The sequence below is a fragment of the Hipposideros armiger genome, unplaced genomic scaffold (assembly GCF_001890085.2).
Source record: "Hipposideros armiger isolate ML-2016 unplaced genomic scaffold, ASM189008v1 scaffold_181, whole genome shotgun sequence".
NCBI lineage: Eukaryota > Metazoa > Chordata > Mammalia > Chiroptera > Hipposideridae > Hipposideros > Hipposideros armiger.
The window spans coordinates 594,845-612,779 of record NW_017731531.1 but is presented as its reverse complement, the minus strand read 5'-3'; the positions used below and the strand labels follow the sequence as shown (position 1 = coordinate 612,779).

The 17,935-nt window shown below is 51.1% G+C and overlaps 2 protein-coding genes across 2 annotated transcripts in view; one reads left to right on the top strand and one right to left on the bottom strand.

Moving 5' to 3' along the window:
• USH1C (USH1 protein network component harmonin) overlaps positions 1-4,025 on the bottom strand; it is a 60,396-nt gene extending 56,371 nt beyond the window's left edge. The window contains exon 1 of the mRNA XM_019652530.1: positions 3,893-4,025. Coding sequence (XP_019508075.1) covers positions 3,893-3,928 — 36 coding nt within the window. The 5' untranslated portion in view covers positions 3,929-4,025. The remainder of the gene's footprint in view (positions 1-3,892) is intronic.
• Positions 4,026-7,914: 3,889 nt separating this feature from the next.
• OTOG (otogelin) overlaps positions 7,915-17,935 on the top strand; it is a 73,590-nt gene continuing 63,569 nt past the window's right edge. The window contains exons 1-10 of the mRNA XM_019652522.1: positions 7,915-8,058; positions 8,524-8,584; positions 8,749-8,809; positions 12,278-12,353; positions 13,210-13,302; positions 13,484-13,638; positions 14,906-15,024; positions 16,349-16,554; positions 17,360-17,490; positions 17,753-17,859. Coding sequence (XP_019508067.1) covers positions 7,986-8,058; positions 8,524-8,584; positions 8,749-8,809; positions 12,278-12,353; positions 13,210-13,302; positions 13,484-13,638; positions 14,906-15,024; positions 16,349-16,554; positions 17,360-17,490; positions 17,753-17,859 — 1,082 coding nt within the window. The 5' untranslated portion in view covers positions 7,915-7,985. The remainder of the gene's footprint in view (positions 8,059-8,523; positions 8,585-8,748; positions 8,810-12,277; positions 12,354-13,209; positions 13,303-13,483; positions 13,639-14,905; positions 15,025-16,348; positions 16,555-17,359; positions 17,491-17,752; positions 17,860-17,935) is intronic.

Sequence of the window (17,935 nt, the reverse complement as noted above, 5' to 3'; positions counted from 1 at the left end):
ATTATTTTCGTTGCTACTCTATAACTGTAATTTTGCTACTGTTATGAATCGTAATGTAAATATCTTTTTGTTTCCCGATGGTCTTAGGCAACCCCTGTGACAGGGTCATTCGACCCCCAAAGGGGTCGCGACCCACAGGTTGAGAACCGCTGCTCTAAGTGACTCATCAGTCTCGGGGCTTGAACTACCATTTACACCCAAAGGACTCACTGAGGCTTATCTCTAGCCCAGACCTCTCTCTGTCTTCACACTCCAACTACCAGCCTTCGCAGTCACTTCTCTCTCTATTTGAAGGTCTAACAGGTATCTGAAACTTAAAATATCCAAAATGGAACTCTTAGTTTCCACCACCTCCTACTCTTGCTCCTCCCTACCAACTTGTTCCTCCACCCAAAATGTAGGCTCACCCTTGAGGCCTGTCTCTTCACACCCACAGAACAACCCATCAGCAAAGTCCATCAGGTCCAGCTCTAACATGTATCCTGGGTCTGACCACTCCTCACCTTGTCCAAGCTCCTCACCTCTGGCCTGGGCTACCATAAAAGCCTCCTAAACGGGTTCCTCTCTTGGCCCTCTCAGTCTGCTCTCTACCAGCAGTCAAGCAATTCCTTTTAAATGTAAATCAGTCATGTCACTCCGCTGCTGGCTTCTCATCACACTTACAACAAATCCCAAAGTTTTGACCATGACCTACCAGGCCCCACCACACCTCCAATTCACCTCCCATTTCTCTCCATTCCATAATACCTCAGAAACACCATCCTACTTGCCCTCCTGAAAGAAGGTAAGCATATGCCTGCCTCAGGGCCTTTGCACTTGCTGTTCTCGCTCTTGGAATGCTCTTCCACATATATCCCCATGGCTCCTTTCCTCACTTCTTCCAGATCTCTGCTCAAATATCACCTCTTCAGAGAGGCCTTCCTGACTACCCTAAATAGAGAGTACCACCTCGTTACCTTCTAGCCTCTCTTCCGTTTATTTTTTCATAACATATATCACTACTTGGCATTGTATGATACTTTTATTGGTTTACTTGTTAACTGTCTGTCTTCCCTACTAAAATGTACTCTCTAAAAGGGCATGGAGTTTGTTTTGTTATTCAGTGGTTAGAGTGCTGTGTGGCATATATTAGAAGCTCAGTCAATGTTTACTGCATGTATGCATGAATGAATGATTAGCAAATCCCTAGAAGGCAGGGTCTTTTTGTGACCTTCTAATGTATCCCACCCCACCTCGGGATGCCTGGCCTCGGGCAGGGTACACTACAGATACCCATAAACACATGGTTACTGCACCGGCAATAAATACTTTTTGAGCAAATGAGTAACCAAGTTTCTTCCTGCGCTGTGCAGGTGAGTGAGCAGAGGGGCAGCTTTCTTTGCAAAAGCTGGTCCTCTGGGGAAAAAGCCTTCGTTTCTGATGTCCTTCTCCCCTTCCCTTGGTATCCTGGCCCAAGGCTGTGACCAAGAAGGCCATGCAAGTGCTGCCAGTGGCCTTGAGAAACTGCACAAGCCCACGGAAACCGATTCCTGTTGCTCTGGAGGCATTGGCGAAAACAGTGTGGCCATTTACCGAATGGTTATTATGTGTCCAGGGTAGCCAGTATTTGAGTTCCTATTTAATATATCCTGTCCTATGAGGTAAGCGCTAGGAACCTCATCTCACAGCTGAGGAAACTAAAGCTTGGAGATATTATGGGGCTTGCCCAAGGTCTCATTTGTTACAGTGAGTGACAAGGGTCATTCAGATCTGACATCAGTTCTGCATAACCCCAGATAATAGACAACAGCAGTGGATACTTAAGCTCCGCTTAAACAGCAGTGCCAGGGTTGGTTTAAGCTCCCTACACATGTGTAGATCTCATCCAGCACTCACAGTAATCTTACTAGTTAAATATTACTGTGATTCTCATTTAACAAATTAGAGCACTGAGGCACAGAGAGGTTAATAACTGGCTCAGGGTCACACAGCACTTTCCATGACAACACACTACCTTGAATGCTACCTCCAACCACTAAGGATTTAGATTATAAACAATTCTCAAGGGGTCGGTTTGCTGTGAAACACTAAGGAGGGGACATCCAGAAAGCAATTAACAGCAAGCAATAGATTTCACCCAATATGCCTGTGTGCCCCTCTCTCGTATCCTCTGCTGCTTCATCCCTTTTCCCCAGTTCCTAGATGATCTCCAACCTGGGAGGGGAAGGTTGCTGCTGCCTCTGAAGCTGCAGGGCACAAAGTCCAGCCCAGGTCTTGCCCCGCATGGCGCCTGCCCCGCCTGCACACACGGGGGCATTAATAGGTAATGACTCGTGATGAGGAAGAGCAGCGCGGTGGAAACACAGAGGCCTGCGGCCCTTTGGAGCCTGTGGGGCCTGGGGAAGAGGAACAGGGGCTACTCCAGGGGCAGAGTCAGACAGGGCATCCCACAGGTAATTAATTCTCCCAAAAGAGGCCAAGACTAGTACTCCACGGGGAGAAGGCAAAAGAAGACCAGACCTTCCTTTTAGCCCAGGAGCAGGAAAATGAAATTTAAGCCTGAGTCTTGGGGTGGTTGTCTGAAATCTACACTCACCAAATGGCCTCACGGCTGAAATTTCTCCCCTCATGCCTCACGTCCCTTTGCAACAGGGTACACGGGTGAACCCGATTTCACGCTCCCCTAGCCTTTCGCCGTCCCCAACTCCTGCTGAACTGGATGCCCAAGGCTTCGTTTTTGGGAGACTTCTGCCAGTTTGAGTTGCCATCTTTGTGCTCCCAACAAACCTTGATCCCGACACTCAGCAGCTAGACATGGGTAATGACTGGTGTAGGGTCTGCCTCCCATCAGTGACCCACAGTTCGAGGGCAGAGACTGGGTCTGGCACATAAGGGGTGCTCAAAACATGTTTATTAAACGAATGATTGACTCCTCAGCCCCTGCAGTGATGGGTTCTTACTCCCCGCAGGGCCTCTCTGCGGGGAGAGAGGGGTTAAGTACCCTGACCTTGCCCACCTGAGCTCTCCCCTCAAGCCTGGGGAGGGGTTTGGCTTGGTCTAAAGACACTGCCCCTCTGGGAGGGCCTCAGGGCACACAGTCACCGGTCCCTCAGGCAGGGCCTGTGGGTAGCCCCTGGCACCCAGGAACCCTCGGGCTCTGAGGCATCCTAAGGCCAGGTGGGGAGGTCCTCTGGGTCTCCTAGAATGGTCCTGTCTGGCCTCAGGGCCTCAGCGGCCCTTGCAGAGCTCTGGACACTGCTCTGGAAATGCCCTGGATGAAATCCAGCAACTTTCAGGGATGGTGTCTGCGGATCCCAGACCACCAACGAGGCCCCTCGGTGGGACACACCAGGGGAGGGAGACTCTGCTGGAAGGGTCTGGCTGACGCTCTGCACCTCCTGCCTTCCTCTCACTGCCCCCCTGACCGGCACCAGTTCCTCAGCTGCTTGTCTGGGACCTAAGAAATGCTCTTCAGCAGGAAGGGGACTCCTTGAAGTGTTTTGAGATCAAAGGACAGAGACATGCAGTTTCCCCTCCTGAGAATCCTCCCCTCTCAAACCCTGCCTCTGACCCTCTCCACATGCTCCAGCTGAGCTGGGGGCACTAGGAAGGAGCTGGGGGATTTGCCCACTGGGGCATCAAACAGAAGAATCCTGTCTCAGGCGGATCGCTGGAAGGAATTCCAACCCCAGAGAAGTCCCAGCCCGCAGCCCCTGGAGGGCAGAAGGAGGAAGGACACTTTCAGATCAGTTTAGCAGTTCCTGCATCTGGAGTCTCAGTGTTCCTCTCTCATTTTACTGGAGATTCCGCTGGCAATCAAATGACCCTCAGGGTCCCAGTCTACCCAGAACCTCAGGCTCGACTAGAAAAGGGAGGGATCACAGGAATTTGGGGAGCCCCTAGCCGCTCTGACCTTATGCCGGAATTCTCGGGCCACCTTCCGGTCCATGGCTGGGATACTTTGTGCCGCGTCGCTGCACAAATCGTTCCTTGGGGTGCCTGGCTGCCGGGAGCAAACAGGAGCAGCGACGGCAACCGGCGAGGCCTTGGCGGGGGCGGGGCGGAGCCACTGGGAGGCTGGAGACACCTGTCCTGAACCTTGTAGCCTCCCTCTGACGCCCTGGAGCAAATGAGCTCCAGTGTGTGTCTATGGTGGTGACGGTGGATGGCTGGCGCTATTCCAATCGTCGTGGAATGACCCTCTAAACACGCGCAATTGAAAGAGGATCTCTGGACCCCTGGGAGAAGAGGTTTGGGACTTTTTTTGTGGGGGCCAGAATTCAGAGACTCTGAGACTCTCACCTCAATAAGTGGGGAGTGAGGTAACCTAGTCAGTTTTCTCTGGATACACAAATTAGAGGCCCATTTGCATTCCTAAGGCTCACTCATCTCACCTTCAGTGTACATTCATTCCATAATGAACCTTTTCCATGGGCTTTTCCCATTAGGAAGAAATCGTTGATCTGTGAATTTCTTTTTTTTTTTTAAATATATATTTTTTTCTTTATAATTTTTTTTTTTGGGGGGGGGGAGGAAAGTGTGCTTTTCCTGGACCCATCAGCTCCAAGTAGTTGTTTCAATCTAGTTGTGGAAGGCGCACCTCAGTGGCCCATGTGGGGTCGAACCGGCAACCTTGGTGTTATGAGCACTGAGCTCTAACCAACTGAGCCAACTGCCCGCGCCGATCTGTGAATTTCTTGAGGCTGGGTCTTATTGTGGCCCACAGAGGCCAGAGTCAGTGGGTGAAAGTGCCCCTCCTCACCCAACTTCCCTTCCGACCTTCCCTAGCCCACCCCACCCACAAACACACCTATACACACATTCGCTGAAGCATGAAAGGGCCTGGCAATGACAGTCTGATTTCTGGCTGACCTTTGCCCAGGACCCAAACCCCATTTGGTTCATTTGATTCAATTTAACCAAAGTTTGCTGAAGGTCTAGTGCTGGATGCAAAGACAATGACGAATCAAGCCCGGGGCAGACTGAGAGGAAAGAAGGGCCCAGGAAAAGGGGTAATATGACAGGTGTGAATGGAAAGAGTGGGGACCTTTAATTATGGAGCTTGTGCCTGGACTTAACCCAGGATGGGGGCCTGATTGTTTGCACCATGTCAGGGAACAGGACACAGGGGATGGACAGCAGCCCAAATCAGTGAATCGGTAATTGTAACTTCAGGGGCACCTAAAGATCCTTTCCTTTACATTCCACGCCTAATAGCTGAAGTTTGGCCAGCAGACTAAATTTGGGCTAAATTGTTGCCTGGTTTAAGATGTAAATCCCTTCTGGAAAGAACCTTAAAATATTATCCATGTTCTCACCTTAGTATTAACTAATTAAGTCAGAGATGGAAAGACTTGTGGGATTTTCAAAGGTCTAGGAAAGGCACACAAAATACATTCCTCTCCAACTTACTGCATTGATTCTCTACATTTCATAACTATTGGGTTGTCAGAAAAGTCATGATGCACGTTTGCGACAGATGGCACTAGTTCATTTTTGGAAGTACTAGAGTCTTTCGCATCCATGTTATTGCTATGTCATATGACAGCTGACAGTTCTAGCTTCATTCTAAAAAAAATTGAGCGATTTGGTTGAGTTTTGGAGATTTTACAACAAGTTGAAGATGGAAGACCAAACTATGCATTTTTGCCATATTTTATTGTTTTAGTTCCATAAAGGGAAGAATGCACGTCAAGCTTGTGAAAAGTTGCATAAAGTTTACGGTGACAATGCTCTACAAGAACGTCAGTGCCAACGATGGTTCACGAAATTCCGTGCTGATTTTGATCTCAACGACACTCCTCAGGCAGGGAGGCCCACCAAGGTTGATGATGACAAAATAAAAGCATTGATCAAGTCAGACCCACATTACAAGACACAAGAGATTGCAGAAACATTGAACATCCGTCATTCTAGCGTTCATGATCACCTGAAGAAGCTCAGATATGTAACCAAGCTCGATATTTGGGTTCTGCATAAACTCAAAGAAGTTCATTTGACGGCGTGTATAAACAACTGCAATATGCTCATTAAATGTGAGGAAAATGATCCTTTTTTGAAGCGACTGATAACTGGTGATGAGAAATGGATTGTTGACAACAATGTGGCGTGCAAACAGCCTTGGTCCCGATGTGATGATTCGGCTCAAACGATATCGAAAGTAGACATTCATCAGAGGAAGGTTATGCTCTCAGTGTGGTGGGATTTTAAAGGTGTCGTGTTTTTCGAGCTCCTACCAAGGAACCAAACAATCAATTCGAATATGTACTGTCGGCAATTGGACGGTTTGAATGAATCCATCCTCCAGAAACGTCCAGAGCTTGTTAATTGTAAAGGAGTTGTGTTTCATCGCGACAATGCGAGACCACACACAAGTTTGATCACCAGTCAAAAATTATTGGAGCTTGGATGGGATGTGTTGCCACACCCACCATACTCGCCTGACCTTGCGCCATCAGACTTCCACTTGTTTCGCTCTCTTCAAAACCCCTTGCGTGGTATAACATTCAATTCAGATGAGGCTGTAAATCAGCACCTTGTTCAGTTTTGCGCAAATAAAGACAGGTCCTTCTATGAACGAGGAATTATGAAGCTCACTGAAAGATGGCAAAAGGTTATCAAACAAAACGGGCAATATATCATTGATTGATCTTTGTTCTTTATATAAATAAATGACCTTTGAAAAACATAGACAAAATACGTCATGACTTTTCCGACAACCCAATATGTCACATGGCTGTTTATTTCATATTTAGAATCCAGGCAGAGTGACAAAGGCCCTTACAAGCGGGAACAAGGTCCCCGTCCTTTTACATAACCGCCACCTCCACAGACTCTCTTCTTCTAAAAATGCTTCCCTCTTGGTTTTGAGGGCAGCTCTGAGATCTGGTTCTCCTCTCCCATGAATGTTCCTTTTCAAGCTTCCTCTGGGACAATCCTGCCTTTGCTCACTCTCTAACCAGGCTCCATCCTTGGCTCTCGCCTCTTTAACCTTCCCATCTATACCCATGCCCTGTGTGGATAGCTGCGTGAGCTTTATTTACCACTCTATTCCCAGAACAGTGTGCAGTAAGGAACAGATGCTCAACAACTTAGTTGAATGAATGCATCCCACATCTATGCCCCCTGCCCAGAGGTCTGCTGGGGCCAACATCATCATCATCATCATCATCATCATCTCCAAGTCCTGGTAGCTAGTTGGTGTTCCAACACTCAGTTGGCCAAGTGAGTGATGCACAGGTTCCCAAGGCTCTCAGGCCCACATTTCCACCATTTTATATTTCCTTCTGGGCAGCGGGTATACCTTTTTCACAAAATTGAAGTTATTTTTTGTTATGTTTTGTCAGAGTTTGGACTCGGTGGGAGCAATAATATGGGATTGTGGGGGGCACTTCTGTCATTAAGTCACCATTTCAGGAGCTGCTCAAAACTGGGGGTAGGGTGCAGACTTGGGGACCCAGAAGGCTGTAGTAGGAAGTGGTGGGATCACAGGTTAGGACTCTGCAGTCCTGAACCCTGGTTGCTACTGACCACTGAATAGCGTGTCCCATGAGCTCTGTGAAAAGAAGAGTGGGGGACCAGACACATACTAGCATCTTGGGTCTCTGGTGTAAGGGGCTTCCAGGACCCAAGTTCCTGAGCTAGGGATCTCTCCGGAGTAAGAGATGTTAGAGGCTGCACAGGCTGCCTCCTTGCTGCCCCCAGGGGCCTGAGGGCTGAGCGATGTGAATCCCGCCTCCCCTGGGGAGGGGCAGCCACAGTCCAAGCGGGGTGAAGGCTGGATCTTCTTCAGGCGCCTAAATTATGGTAATACGCGGGGCAGTGCAGTCATTCTAGCTGGAGGAGGAGGAGCTAGCTAATCGCCTGGGAGGCGGGGCCCAGGGAACCCTGGGGTAAGAGAGCGGGACGCTTGGCTGCCGCCGAGTGGAGGTGTGACCTAGCCTTCACCCGGAGAGTCACTCGGGACCCCGGGCCCCGCTCAGCCTTCCCAGTACCCGCGAGCCCCTATGGGGGCCCTGGCCCCGTGCGACCCCGCACCCGCGCTCTGTCTGCTACTCGTTTGCGTCTGGGTGTCTCGAGGTGAGCCGGCAGGGGAGTCCCTGAGGGTGCGGGCTCCCGGTGAGAGGGGTGTGGACTAAGGAAGGCCGGGGCTGGGGGAACGTTTAGGGGAAACGGGTATAGGCAGGTTGGAGAGAAGGAGGAAAAAGAGAAGATTTGAGGGAGACAGGGGGACAACGACGGAGAGGGTGGGAAGAGGGGGGCTCAGAAGGAAAGAGGCCAGCCAGGGGAACGGGTCTTAAGCTGGGCAGGGTGGAGGAGACCCAAGGTGGGGAACTAGGGTGAACTTGGAACAGAGAGTGGAAGGAAAGGGAGACCCTTGTCGAAGAGTTACCAGAGAGGGTGAGAAAGAATTTGAGAAAGCTGCAGGGAGGAGAATGGGAGGGATGGGGCTTGATGTGGGAGAGGCGTCCTCGAAGGGGATGGGGTGGTGGAGGCCCAACAATGCGGGGCATATCTTCAGTGGAGAGTAATGCCCCTCCCCAGCCTCAGCACCCACATCACCGACCAATGCAGAGCAGCAACCTGAGCCAGCCCTGGATCCCAGGTGAGTAGATTGGAGCTTGCGGCTACCCCATTCGCTGCTCCCATCTTTATTCCTAGTGTGGGTGACCCCAGAAGTTAGCACAGGGGGTGGGATGGGCCTGGGGTAGTGGGGAGGCAGGACTCATTCCTGTAGCCTCACCCATGTTAGGTTTTTTTCTCATCTAGCCGCAGCCATCAGGAGGTGACCCTTGCCATAGGAGATGCGACAGCAATGATGGGTGGTCAGGTAAGGGGGGCCTGAGGAAGGGGGGCTTTGCTGGGCAAGGGCTTATTTCTATTGGGGTCTGAGGCTGGCAGGGAGCTCTGTAGGTTGCAGGAAGGCTGCCTCTGCAGTTATTCAGGAGCAAACAAGGTTCTGGTATGTGTATTAAGTATGCAAATTCTATTTCCACTCTCCTAATCTCCTAGGGCCCTGTAGCTGACTTTTTTCTTTTTTTTTTAATTAGGGGAGTGGGGCACCAAGACACTCTCGGAGACAGGGCTCTCTCCCCTCCCCTGTGTGAAAGTAGGGAGGTGAGAGTTTAGGAGAATGGAGTAAGTTCTCTTTTCCCTGTCTGGCCTGCAAAGGCTCCAAACCCTTCTAGAGGCCCCTCTCCATACCCTGAGCCAGGGCCGCAGCAATGCTACCCTGAGAGGAGAGAAAAACTGGGCCACCTGGTGGGGTTTGCAAGGAAGGGTTGGATAAGAAGCAGAGCCCTGAGCTACCATCCTCTGAATCTTGACCACTCCCTGTTGCACACCCGCCGGGGGGTCCTTTGTGCTTTTGGGAGAGGTGAGAGGTGGTGGTTTGTTTTCTCTCTTTGCCAAACTTCTTTGGTTTCTAAATCAGGTGACTAAGGTTCCCTTTCTAATCCTGGCCTGCATTTGTCTCCTTTCTACAACCACAGACATGTTACAAATCCAGCCCACTCACAGCCAGGCCCCTCCAAGCATCCTGAGTCTCACTTCATGCATGCCCTAGGAATCAGTTCTGGGTGGTCCTTCGTGCCAGCAGGTTGGGAGAACCATTTATGATAGGAAACAATGTGTCCCAAATGCCTGCCCTTTGGAAATATATATGAAGACCCCAAGGTAGGAGGGGGCACGCTTATTCTCTAATGTGTGGATTATCTGGGGTTTTTATTTCTCATTTGTGCACTTGCGTCGCCCCCAACTTTTAGAATTGCAGTCCAGTATAATTTGAGTTGAAAGATAATGTCGTCGTTCTTTTGTCGCTGGGGAAATCAAGGTAGGTGGGTGACGTTCCAGGGTCCCCAGAGCAGGTGGAGCTGGGTCTCCTGGTTATAGTGACCTGTTTCATGGCACTGTGAATGGCCCATAAGACTCCAGGAATGCCTGTGTTTCAGTGAGGGAGCTGATCCTTACTCAAATACCCTTTCCCGTGGCCTTCCCTCCTTGCTGCATTCCAGGGTAGCCCCCACTCTTTTTCTTGGGAAGCATCTGACCCAGGCAACCCCAGTAGGAGTCTCACATTACTCCTTAGAGCAAATAAGGGGTTGAAACGGCTCTCTTTTAAGGTAACTGGAGTGAGGTGTGGGAAATGAGGCCATTAGCTAGAAAGTGAGCCTGGGGACCCTTCGGGGGCTTCTGCCTGGAATACCCTCATTCATATGGGTGGGGGGTTGTCCCAGACCAGCGGCCGACCAGCCTTCATTTCAATGCTGCCTCACTCCTTTAGAGCTCAGCCATTTTCAAAGAATTGATGGTGTAGATCAGGGGTCCATGAACTTGGGTGGGGAAAAAAGTACATTCTTATTTACAGGTACCCCAATCTAATGGAAATTTAGCATTCCTTTCCATTATATAGGCTACAAACCACAAGAGTGTTAGCAGTGTCTGTGACTGTCACCAAAAGAAATCACAGCTATTTCCTATCACCTTACAGCTGTTGTTCACATCTCTAGATCTCACCTATGCGCACTACTTCAAAATGTGCGCAGTGATAATACCTGCTACTAGGTCTTGTTATTTAATGTATTACTCATGAAGTAGAAATATGACGATGTCACACATTTTAATAAAATATTTTCATAGTTATTTTGAAATATATTTGATTTCCTTTGTAGTCTTATGTTTCATTTTAGATATTTAGAAATATTGTTCTGAGAAGGGGCCCATAGGCTTCACTAGATTGTCAAAGAAAGGTGTTCATAAAAATGGCATAAAAATGATTAAGAACTCCTGGTCTACGCAGAAGACGAATCATTTAGACAGGATGTAAATTTTTTCTTCAGAAAATGACCTTGAGTTTTTGCAGCACAGGCTGCTTTCACCTCAGAACACCAATCTCAGAGGCCATATCTGAGGTGGAGGCAAGGAGTGGAGAGACACAAAGACCAAGTTTAATTAAGCTCTTTGGGGCCTGGGGGAACCTTGGTGTTGAATGTTTTCCCTGCTCTCTCCTGTTTCCCGTGGTCCCTGAGGCCCCGTGAGATAGATTACGACCAGGGTGGGCAGCCTGCCTCCTGGGTCTGTAGGGTAAGGCAATCTAGGGAAGGAGGACCCAGGAACCAGGACCAAAGTGTGATAAGAACGTTGAGACCTGACGAAGGAGGGGCCGGTGACCTCCCAGGGGTCAGCCGGATGGTGAAGAGGAAGAGGATGAGTGCCGGGGGTTGAGGTGGAGAGACTCGGCCTGCCAAAGAGCTGGGGACCCAGGGACCAGGGTTCTGAATACTTCCTATGTTCTAAGCCCTTTGCTGGAGGCTGGGGAGTCAGCAGAGAATGCTGACTATGAAGGAGGTAGATATGTGAGACAAATCCCCAGAGTGTGCTTTGTGCCGTGTTGGCCCTGTGAACAAGAACATGAGCTCCCTGAGGGCAGGGACTTTGTTCTGTCCATTGCACCTCACCCAGGGCTGGGCCTGTAGCTCTGGGAAGTTATACAAATAAGGAGGCTGAGGGTCTGAGAGGGGAGGAGCCTGTTGGGCCCAGGGTCCCAGTGCCAGCTGACATTAGACACCGCAGACTGGAGTTTCGCAAGGTCAGGTGTCCACGTCAGCTAACCGTGTGGTGGCTGAACACACATGCTATTTGGGACAGTCTTCCTTTCAGGTGGTTTACATGTGGAGAGACCAAGTGTTGGGATTCTGGTCTGGAAAAGAGGATTTCTCAGCTATGCTTTGCCCGTGTCCTCCTCAGCTCTGGTGGCGTCAGGGCAAGTCCTGACTTGGAGCTGAGTTTCTGAGGACCGTGGGTGATGATCTGGGAGTCACTGTTTTTGCTCTTGTCGGAAGAGCCCGAAAGGTTGGGGTGAGGGATGGGGTGAGATGCTCCCCTGCCCTGGGGTGAGGGGCTGCCTTTGTTTCTTTTTCCTGTCTCACATGGTTTCTGTGGCGAGAAGGAACTATGTTCTCCAGACAAGGGGGTTTTGTGTTGGGCTGTGGAGGACACAAAGGTTCACTAGGGAGGGAGGCTGGGGGATATTGGAGCATGGAAGGGAGAGGATGTGTTCAGGCTACTGAGATGCCATTTTGGAGGGTAAAAGCCAGCCTTCACTCCTCTGGGCCTAGGGCAGGCTTGAAAACTCTCCCTTCCGTACCTCTCAGAGGTGGGCGTGGGGAGGTGAAGTGCCTGGGGCACCGAGGGGTACGAGGTATCCCTCTCTCCAAGCGATGGATAGGAAAGGCTGTGACCTCCAGGAAGTCTGTCCGCCCTGAGGTCAGATCTTGATCACATCTTCCTTTTTAAAAAGGAGGCTGAAGCTCTGGACTCCTTGGCCATGTCTTCCTGGGAAAGGCGGCTCCATCGGGCCAAATGTGCACCATCTTGTAAGTGGCCCCCTTCCTGTGGTCTGTGGGCTGTGTGTGGGAGGATCTTGGGCCACAGCAAGACCTGTGAGAGCAGGATGGGGCTTCTCTCGGGACCTCCTGTGACCTCTTTTCCCTGCATGAGGTTTCTTGTCACCTGCCCCAGCCCCGGCCTCCAGATTCCCTCTGGGTTCTCCCTCCTGGCTGAGGAGAGCTTCTTATTTAGTCGTCGTTTTCCCCTCGACTTCACCCTGTTTCTGTGGCCTCTTTCTGTGTTCTGTGGCATTGCCCTTCATCTTGCCCTGTGTCTGTGGCCCCTCCTTTTATCTCATGGCTCCGTCCCTCACACACTCCGCTCTGCTTTGTCGTCTCGTCCTCCGGGGCCTTTCTCTCTACTGCTTTCCAAATGCGAGGAGGCCTTTCTCCCTGCCCTGGTTTATGCTGTGGCTTCTGCACTTATGGTGCCGTGAGGAAGAGCAGTGCTTGAAGGTCTCCGACACGCTCTCTGTCACCCCACGTGCTCCGTAGTCTCAGTTCCACCTGCCTTGCCTGGGGGCCAGGAACTTTTAGCTGCGGGAGCTGAAGGCCCAGGTGGGGCTGGCCTAGGGGCCACTTGGTAGAGACTGAAGGCAGGTACTCTGAGACCCCACCCATCTGCCTGCCAGGGAGGGGGCCAGGCAGCAGTCTGAGGCACACTGTTTGTGCCCCCAGTAAGGCTAGCTGCGGAGGAACGCTGGAGCTGCCTGTGATGGGCGTCCGAGCTCCGTGTAGCTCTGAGAGGGCTGGGGCCTGCTGCCCAGCATGAGGATGGTGCTTCAGCACTGGCTTCTGCCAGTCTTGGCTTGATGGGGAGGTGCCTTTTGTGTCTCACTTGCAGACGTGTTCTCCTGCTTCAACGGGGGTGAGTGTGTGCACCCAAACTTCTGTGACTGCAGACGCTTCAATGCCACTGGACCTCGCTGCCAGATGGGTGGGTCTGGGCTCCATCCCACCCTGGGAGGGGCCATGGGTACAGGGAAAGCTGTGGGTCTGAGGCCTGGGCGTCCTGGACTGAGGGTAGTGGGGGTCGCCCTGCCAGCGCTGGAACCCACCAGCCTCTGGCTCCGTGCCCACTGCAGTTACACAGAGAGGTTCTCTTTTCCCTGACTCAGTGTACAATGCCGGCCCTGAGAGGGACAGCATCTGCCGGGCGTGGGGACAGCACCACGTGGAAACATTTGATGGCCTCTACTACTACCTCTCTGGGAAGGGCAGCTACACACTGGTGGGGAGCCATGAACCCGAGGGGCAGACCTTCTCAGTCCAGGTGAGGCCTCCTTTGCCCTACCTGTCCAGAAAGGCTCCACTAGGCCCTGGAAGCTAGTGTCCCTCTGTCTCAGACTGCCCTGGGGGTCATGCCCTGGATGGGCTGGGGACTTTGACCAACCCTGTCCTCTCAGACTTGGGGGTTCTCACATCAGAGCTTTTCTTGACTGTGTCATTTCATGATAGATATGTTATAATTACTTAGACTGATGGGGTACCACGCATTCATGAATTATAAAATCAACTTAATGAGTCACAACCAGCATTAAAAAGAAAAAGGAAAAAAGAGACTAGAAAATATAAGAATGCATTACACATTAGTGGGGTAAAAGTTATTTTGTAAAGTTTTTGTTTTATTTATAGATGTATATATTTATATTTCTTACTGGGAGCCATGGTCAAAAAAGTTTGAAAAATATTTAGTTGGACTATGCAGCAGCTTGCTGGTCCCAGTTTTAGTTGAAGCGGCTCCAGCCTGCTTAACCACATTTAACAGTAATTTAGTGGAAGGTTCGGAAAGAGTTTCCACACTTGGATGAGAAACGTTTTCAGACTTTTCCCTAAGCTCTGGGACCCTCGTTCTCCTTCTCCTTCTTTGGTCCTATGGTCTTGGAAGTATGGGTTCTGTTTGAGCAGGGGGCAGAGGAGATGTATATGTGATAGGCAGCCTAGGAGTGACCTGTGTGCCCATGTGTGCAGGGAAGGGCTAGGCCGTGCCTGCCAGGGTCGTGGTAGGAGTGTGTGTTTATAGTGTGTGCATCGGGAGTACCCTGTGAGTATGTATATGAGGGGTGTGTGTGTGTGTGTGTGTGTGTGTGTGTGTGTGTGTGTGTGTGTGTTTGCTCATTTTATATGCATATGAGACAGTGAGTGTGTAACATTGACTTTCAATCTGATTGGATAACCTGAGATGAATAAACAAAAAAATTCAGAAACTGGGAGATAGCACAATGTATTTAGAGCCCTGGAATTTGAGGCAACAGACCTGGGGTAGAATCCTGGCTGTGTGTGTGACCTGTGTGACCTTCATCACTTGACCTCTCTGAGCACCAGTTGCCTCCTCTCTGAAATGCAGATAATCATAGCTCTGACCTTCCTGTGATGTTGTGGGGACTGGGAGAGGTACCAGAGGAGAGATGCTTGGCACAAGTGGGCAGGCCACTAGCATTAGTGGGAGCTCAGCAGGGGGCTGCTGGGTCCAGAACCGAAGGTCTGGGCCAGGTCTATGGCTGGAACCCTGCACACTGACCCCTGAAACCCCCAACCAGGTGCACAACGACCCGCAGTGCGGCTCCTCCCCCTACTCCTGCTCCAGGTCTGTCAGCCTCTTCTTTGCGGGTGAGCAGGAGCTACGTCTGGCCAAGGAGGTCACCCACGGAGGAGTGAGGTAACTCTAACACCTGCCCTGAGCTCTCCTACTCCCTGGCTGGTGGAGGACAGGTGAGCACCTGCCATTCTCAAACCTAAAGGAAATTGTTTTCAAGGGCAAACAGCAGAATTTCCACCATTATGGCAGGAACATACTGGCTGGCCCAGCTGGGTTTCTAGTGATCTGGGTTTGCAGAAAGATGAGTCCCTTGTGATTTTCTGGAACTCTCTCAGGCCCTGTGGGTTTCCAGAGACTGGGTATTCAGGCAAATAGCAGTTTTCCAGATAGCCAAGAGTGTACCACCAAAGCGTGCTTAATTTTTCTTTTCTTTCACAACTAGAAGGAAATCTGCCCAAATACAGCATATACAGGTCCATCCTCCCTCAGAGCAGACAATGAGCACACTGCCACCCTTTTCTGATGACATAGGGCCATTTTGAATGTCACTTATCTGGGACATCAGGGGTGCGTGGGGGACCATGCAAGGAAGGAGGACTCTGTTCCCACACTAAATGGACTGTGGTTCTTGATGAAATCTTTCTTTCCTCTCTACTGTCCTTTCCTGCCCTTGATGTCTGCTGTAACTTTATGCTGGTTACGGAGGGATGGGGTTCTTCCTGCAATGTCCCTTCTCTCCTTTCTGATTTCCTGCTTTGGGTCTGGAAACTGGGTAACCAAGCTTTCTGGGGCTGAGCAGAAAATTCAAGGATCAAGGGTTTCCCCAGTGAATAAAAGGCTGGTACATGAATATTTTGGTACCAGTTTTGGTTGGTTAGACACTTCTTTCGTTTTCCTTTCCTGATTTTCAGGTGGATTGAAAGTTGCCAGATTGGCTAAGAGATCCTGTACCAATAAAACTGGGAAAGTGGTCAAGATGGCTGCAGCCCCATCTTTTCTTTCACCCACTGTTGTCCTTCCCTCTTGGTCTTTTCTTTTCCCGCTCCTTTATTGCTCCCCATCAAAAATAATGATAATAATAATAATAATAATAATAAATAAACAAAGTAGATGTCTGCTTATGCCATCTTTCCTATTTCGGAGGAAGGAGTTGGCGAACTCAGTCATTCTAAGATTTATCCCTGCCAGGGAAATTGCCATTTTAAAAAGCAGTGTTCAAACTCTGAAGACAAAAGAATCTCTCAAATGATGGACTTTCATGTCCCCGAGAAGTCGGGGAGGGAAAGTAGGGCCTCAGGTCCCATGGTTCCAGCAGCTGTGTGGATGAGGCAGGTGCTGTGTACATGATGGGTCCTGCAGGTAGGGGACGGTGGGTCCTCTGGTACAGGGACTGAGCTAATGGATGTGGCATGGACAGTCTGAAGCTATGGGCTGTGCCCTGCAGGGTCCAACTGCCCCATGCGATGGGGAGTGTGCGTCTGCAGCAGCTTGCTGGCTACGTCCTCGTGCGGCACCAGTCAGCCTTCACACTGGCCTGGGATGGCGCTTCGGCTGTCTACATCAAGATGAGCCCGGAGTTCCTGGGCTGGACCCATGGGCTGTGTGGGAACAACAATGCTGACCCTCAGGATGACCTGCTGACCAGCTATGGTGAGGTGCTGGGCAGGTGGCCTCCAGTGGGTTTTGATGGGGGACAGGTTAGGCTGGGAGCAGTAGAAGAGGTCTTGGGGCAGAAATCTGGGGTAGTGGTACTAGAGATCCAATGGAAGGCCAGGGACCCCTTCCTACCAAATGTGTGGCCTGAGTCATGTTCTTAGCAACTCGACCTCCGTTTCCTCATTTGTAAAGTTGTTATAATGAGACTCCCTACTAAGGTTCTATGAGGATTTACTGGGCACTCTGCTAGGTGGGATCGGCCCAATAAGGTGTGCATGTGGGGAGGGGCAGGGAGCAGAGTGCCAGAGAGCCAGGAAGAGAAAGGGCCCAGCTAGAGCTGAAGATGCCTGGGAAGAGTAGTTAGAAGTGAAGGGCGTGGGGCCAAATCACGGCGGCCCTGGCCCGAAGAAGTGACACCTTTGAGCGCCCGTAACATACGAACACTTTACGTGCAGCATCTCAGAGAGTCCTTGCAATAATCTCATGGGAGGGGTTATGCTCTGAGGCTCCTTGTCCAGGCTCACATGCTGTTCTCTTTTGATTGGTGATGCCTCTCCTGAGTTTGGAACTGTGAGAACCCACTGCAGGTTCTGGAGCATTCTTGGCTATTATCACGAAACAGCTTTTTCAGGAGAATGGCCCCATTGGAAAGTGCAGATTGGGATGGGAGCTCAGGCTGGATTCTTCAACTCCTTGTTCACTGCTTGTCATCTCTTTATTTCCACCTGCCTTCCCTGAGATCCACCTGGGCCTCCTGCCTCCTATCCCTACCTGTGGTCATGCTCGGTGCCTCTTACAGGAAAGCTGACGGACGATGTGGCTGAGTTTGTGCACAGCTGGCAGGAGCTGGCCCCCAACCAGCCTCCAGGGCCCATAACCTCCTCCCTGCCTCTCCCACCGTGCCTGCAGCAGAGCCTGGGAACCATGCAGGTCTGGACCATGGGGAGAGTCCCCCCACCCTGGCTCCTTACCCCCCATCTTAGTGCCTGGCTTAGGTTGGTTTTCTGTCTACCTCTTGGAAAGGCACTGGCTGTAGGGGCCCAGAGTGGTTGGTGCCCATGGCCCCTTTCCTGTCCTTCCCACCCTCCTCTTTCTCTCTCTTGGGTCCAAGTTGGGATTCCCTGTGGGGCTGGTGAAGTCAGAGGGCTATGCGTGGCCCTGCTGGCCCCCAGCTCCAGCTCCCTCGCCCCAGGGTGTGTATGGCCGGTGTGAGGCACTGCTGCGGCCCCCCTTTGATGCCTGCCATGCCTACGTCAGCCCTCTGCCCTTCACAGCCAGCTGTACCAGCGATCTCTGCCAGTGAGTGGGCAGCCAGGACGTAGGGTGGTATTGGGTGGTGGGGAGACATCTCCCAGTATTGGGGTGGGGCTCAGCA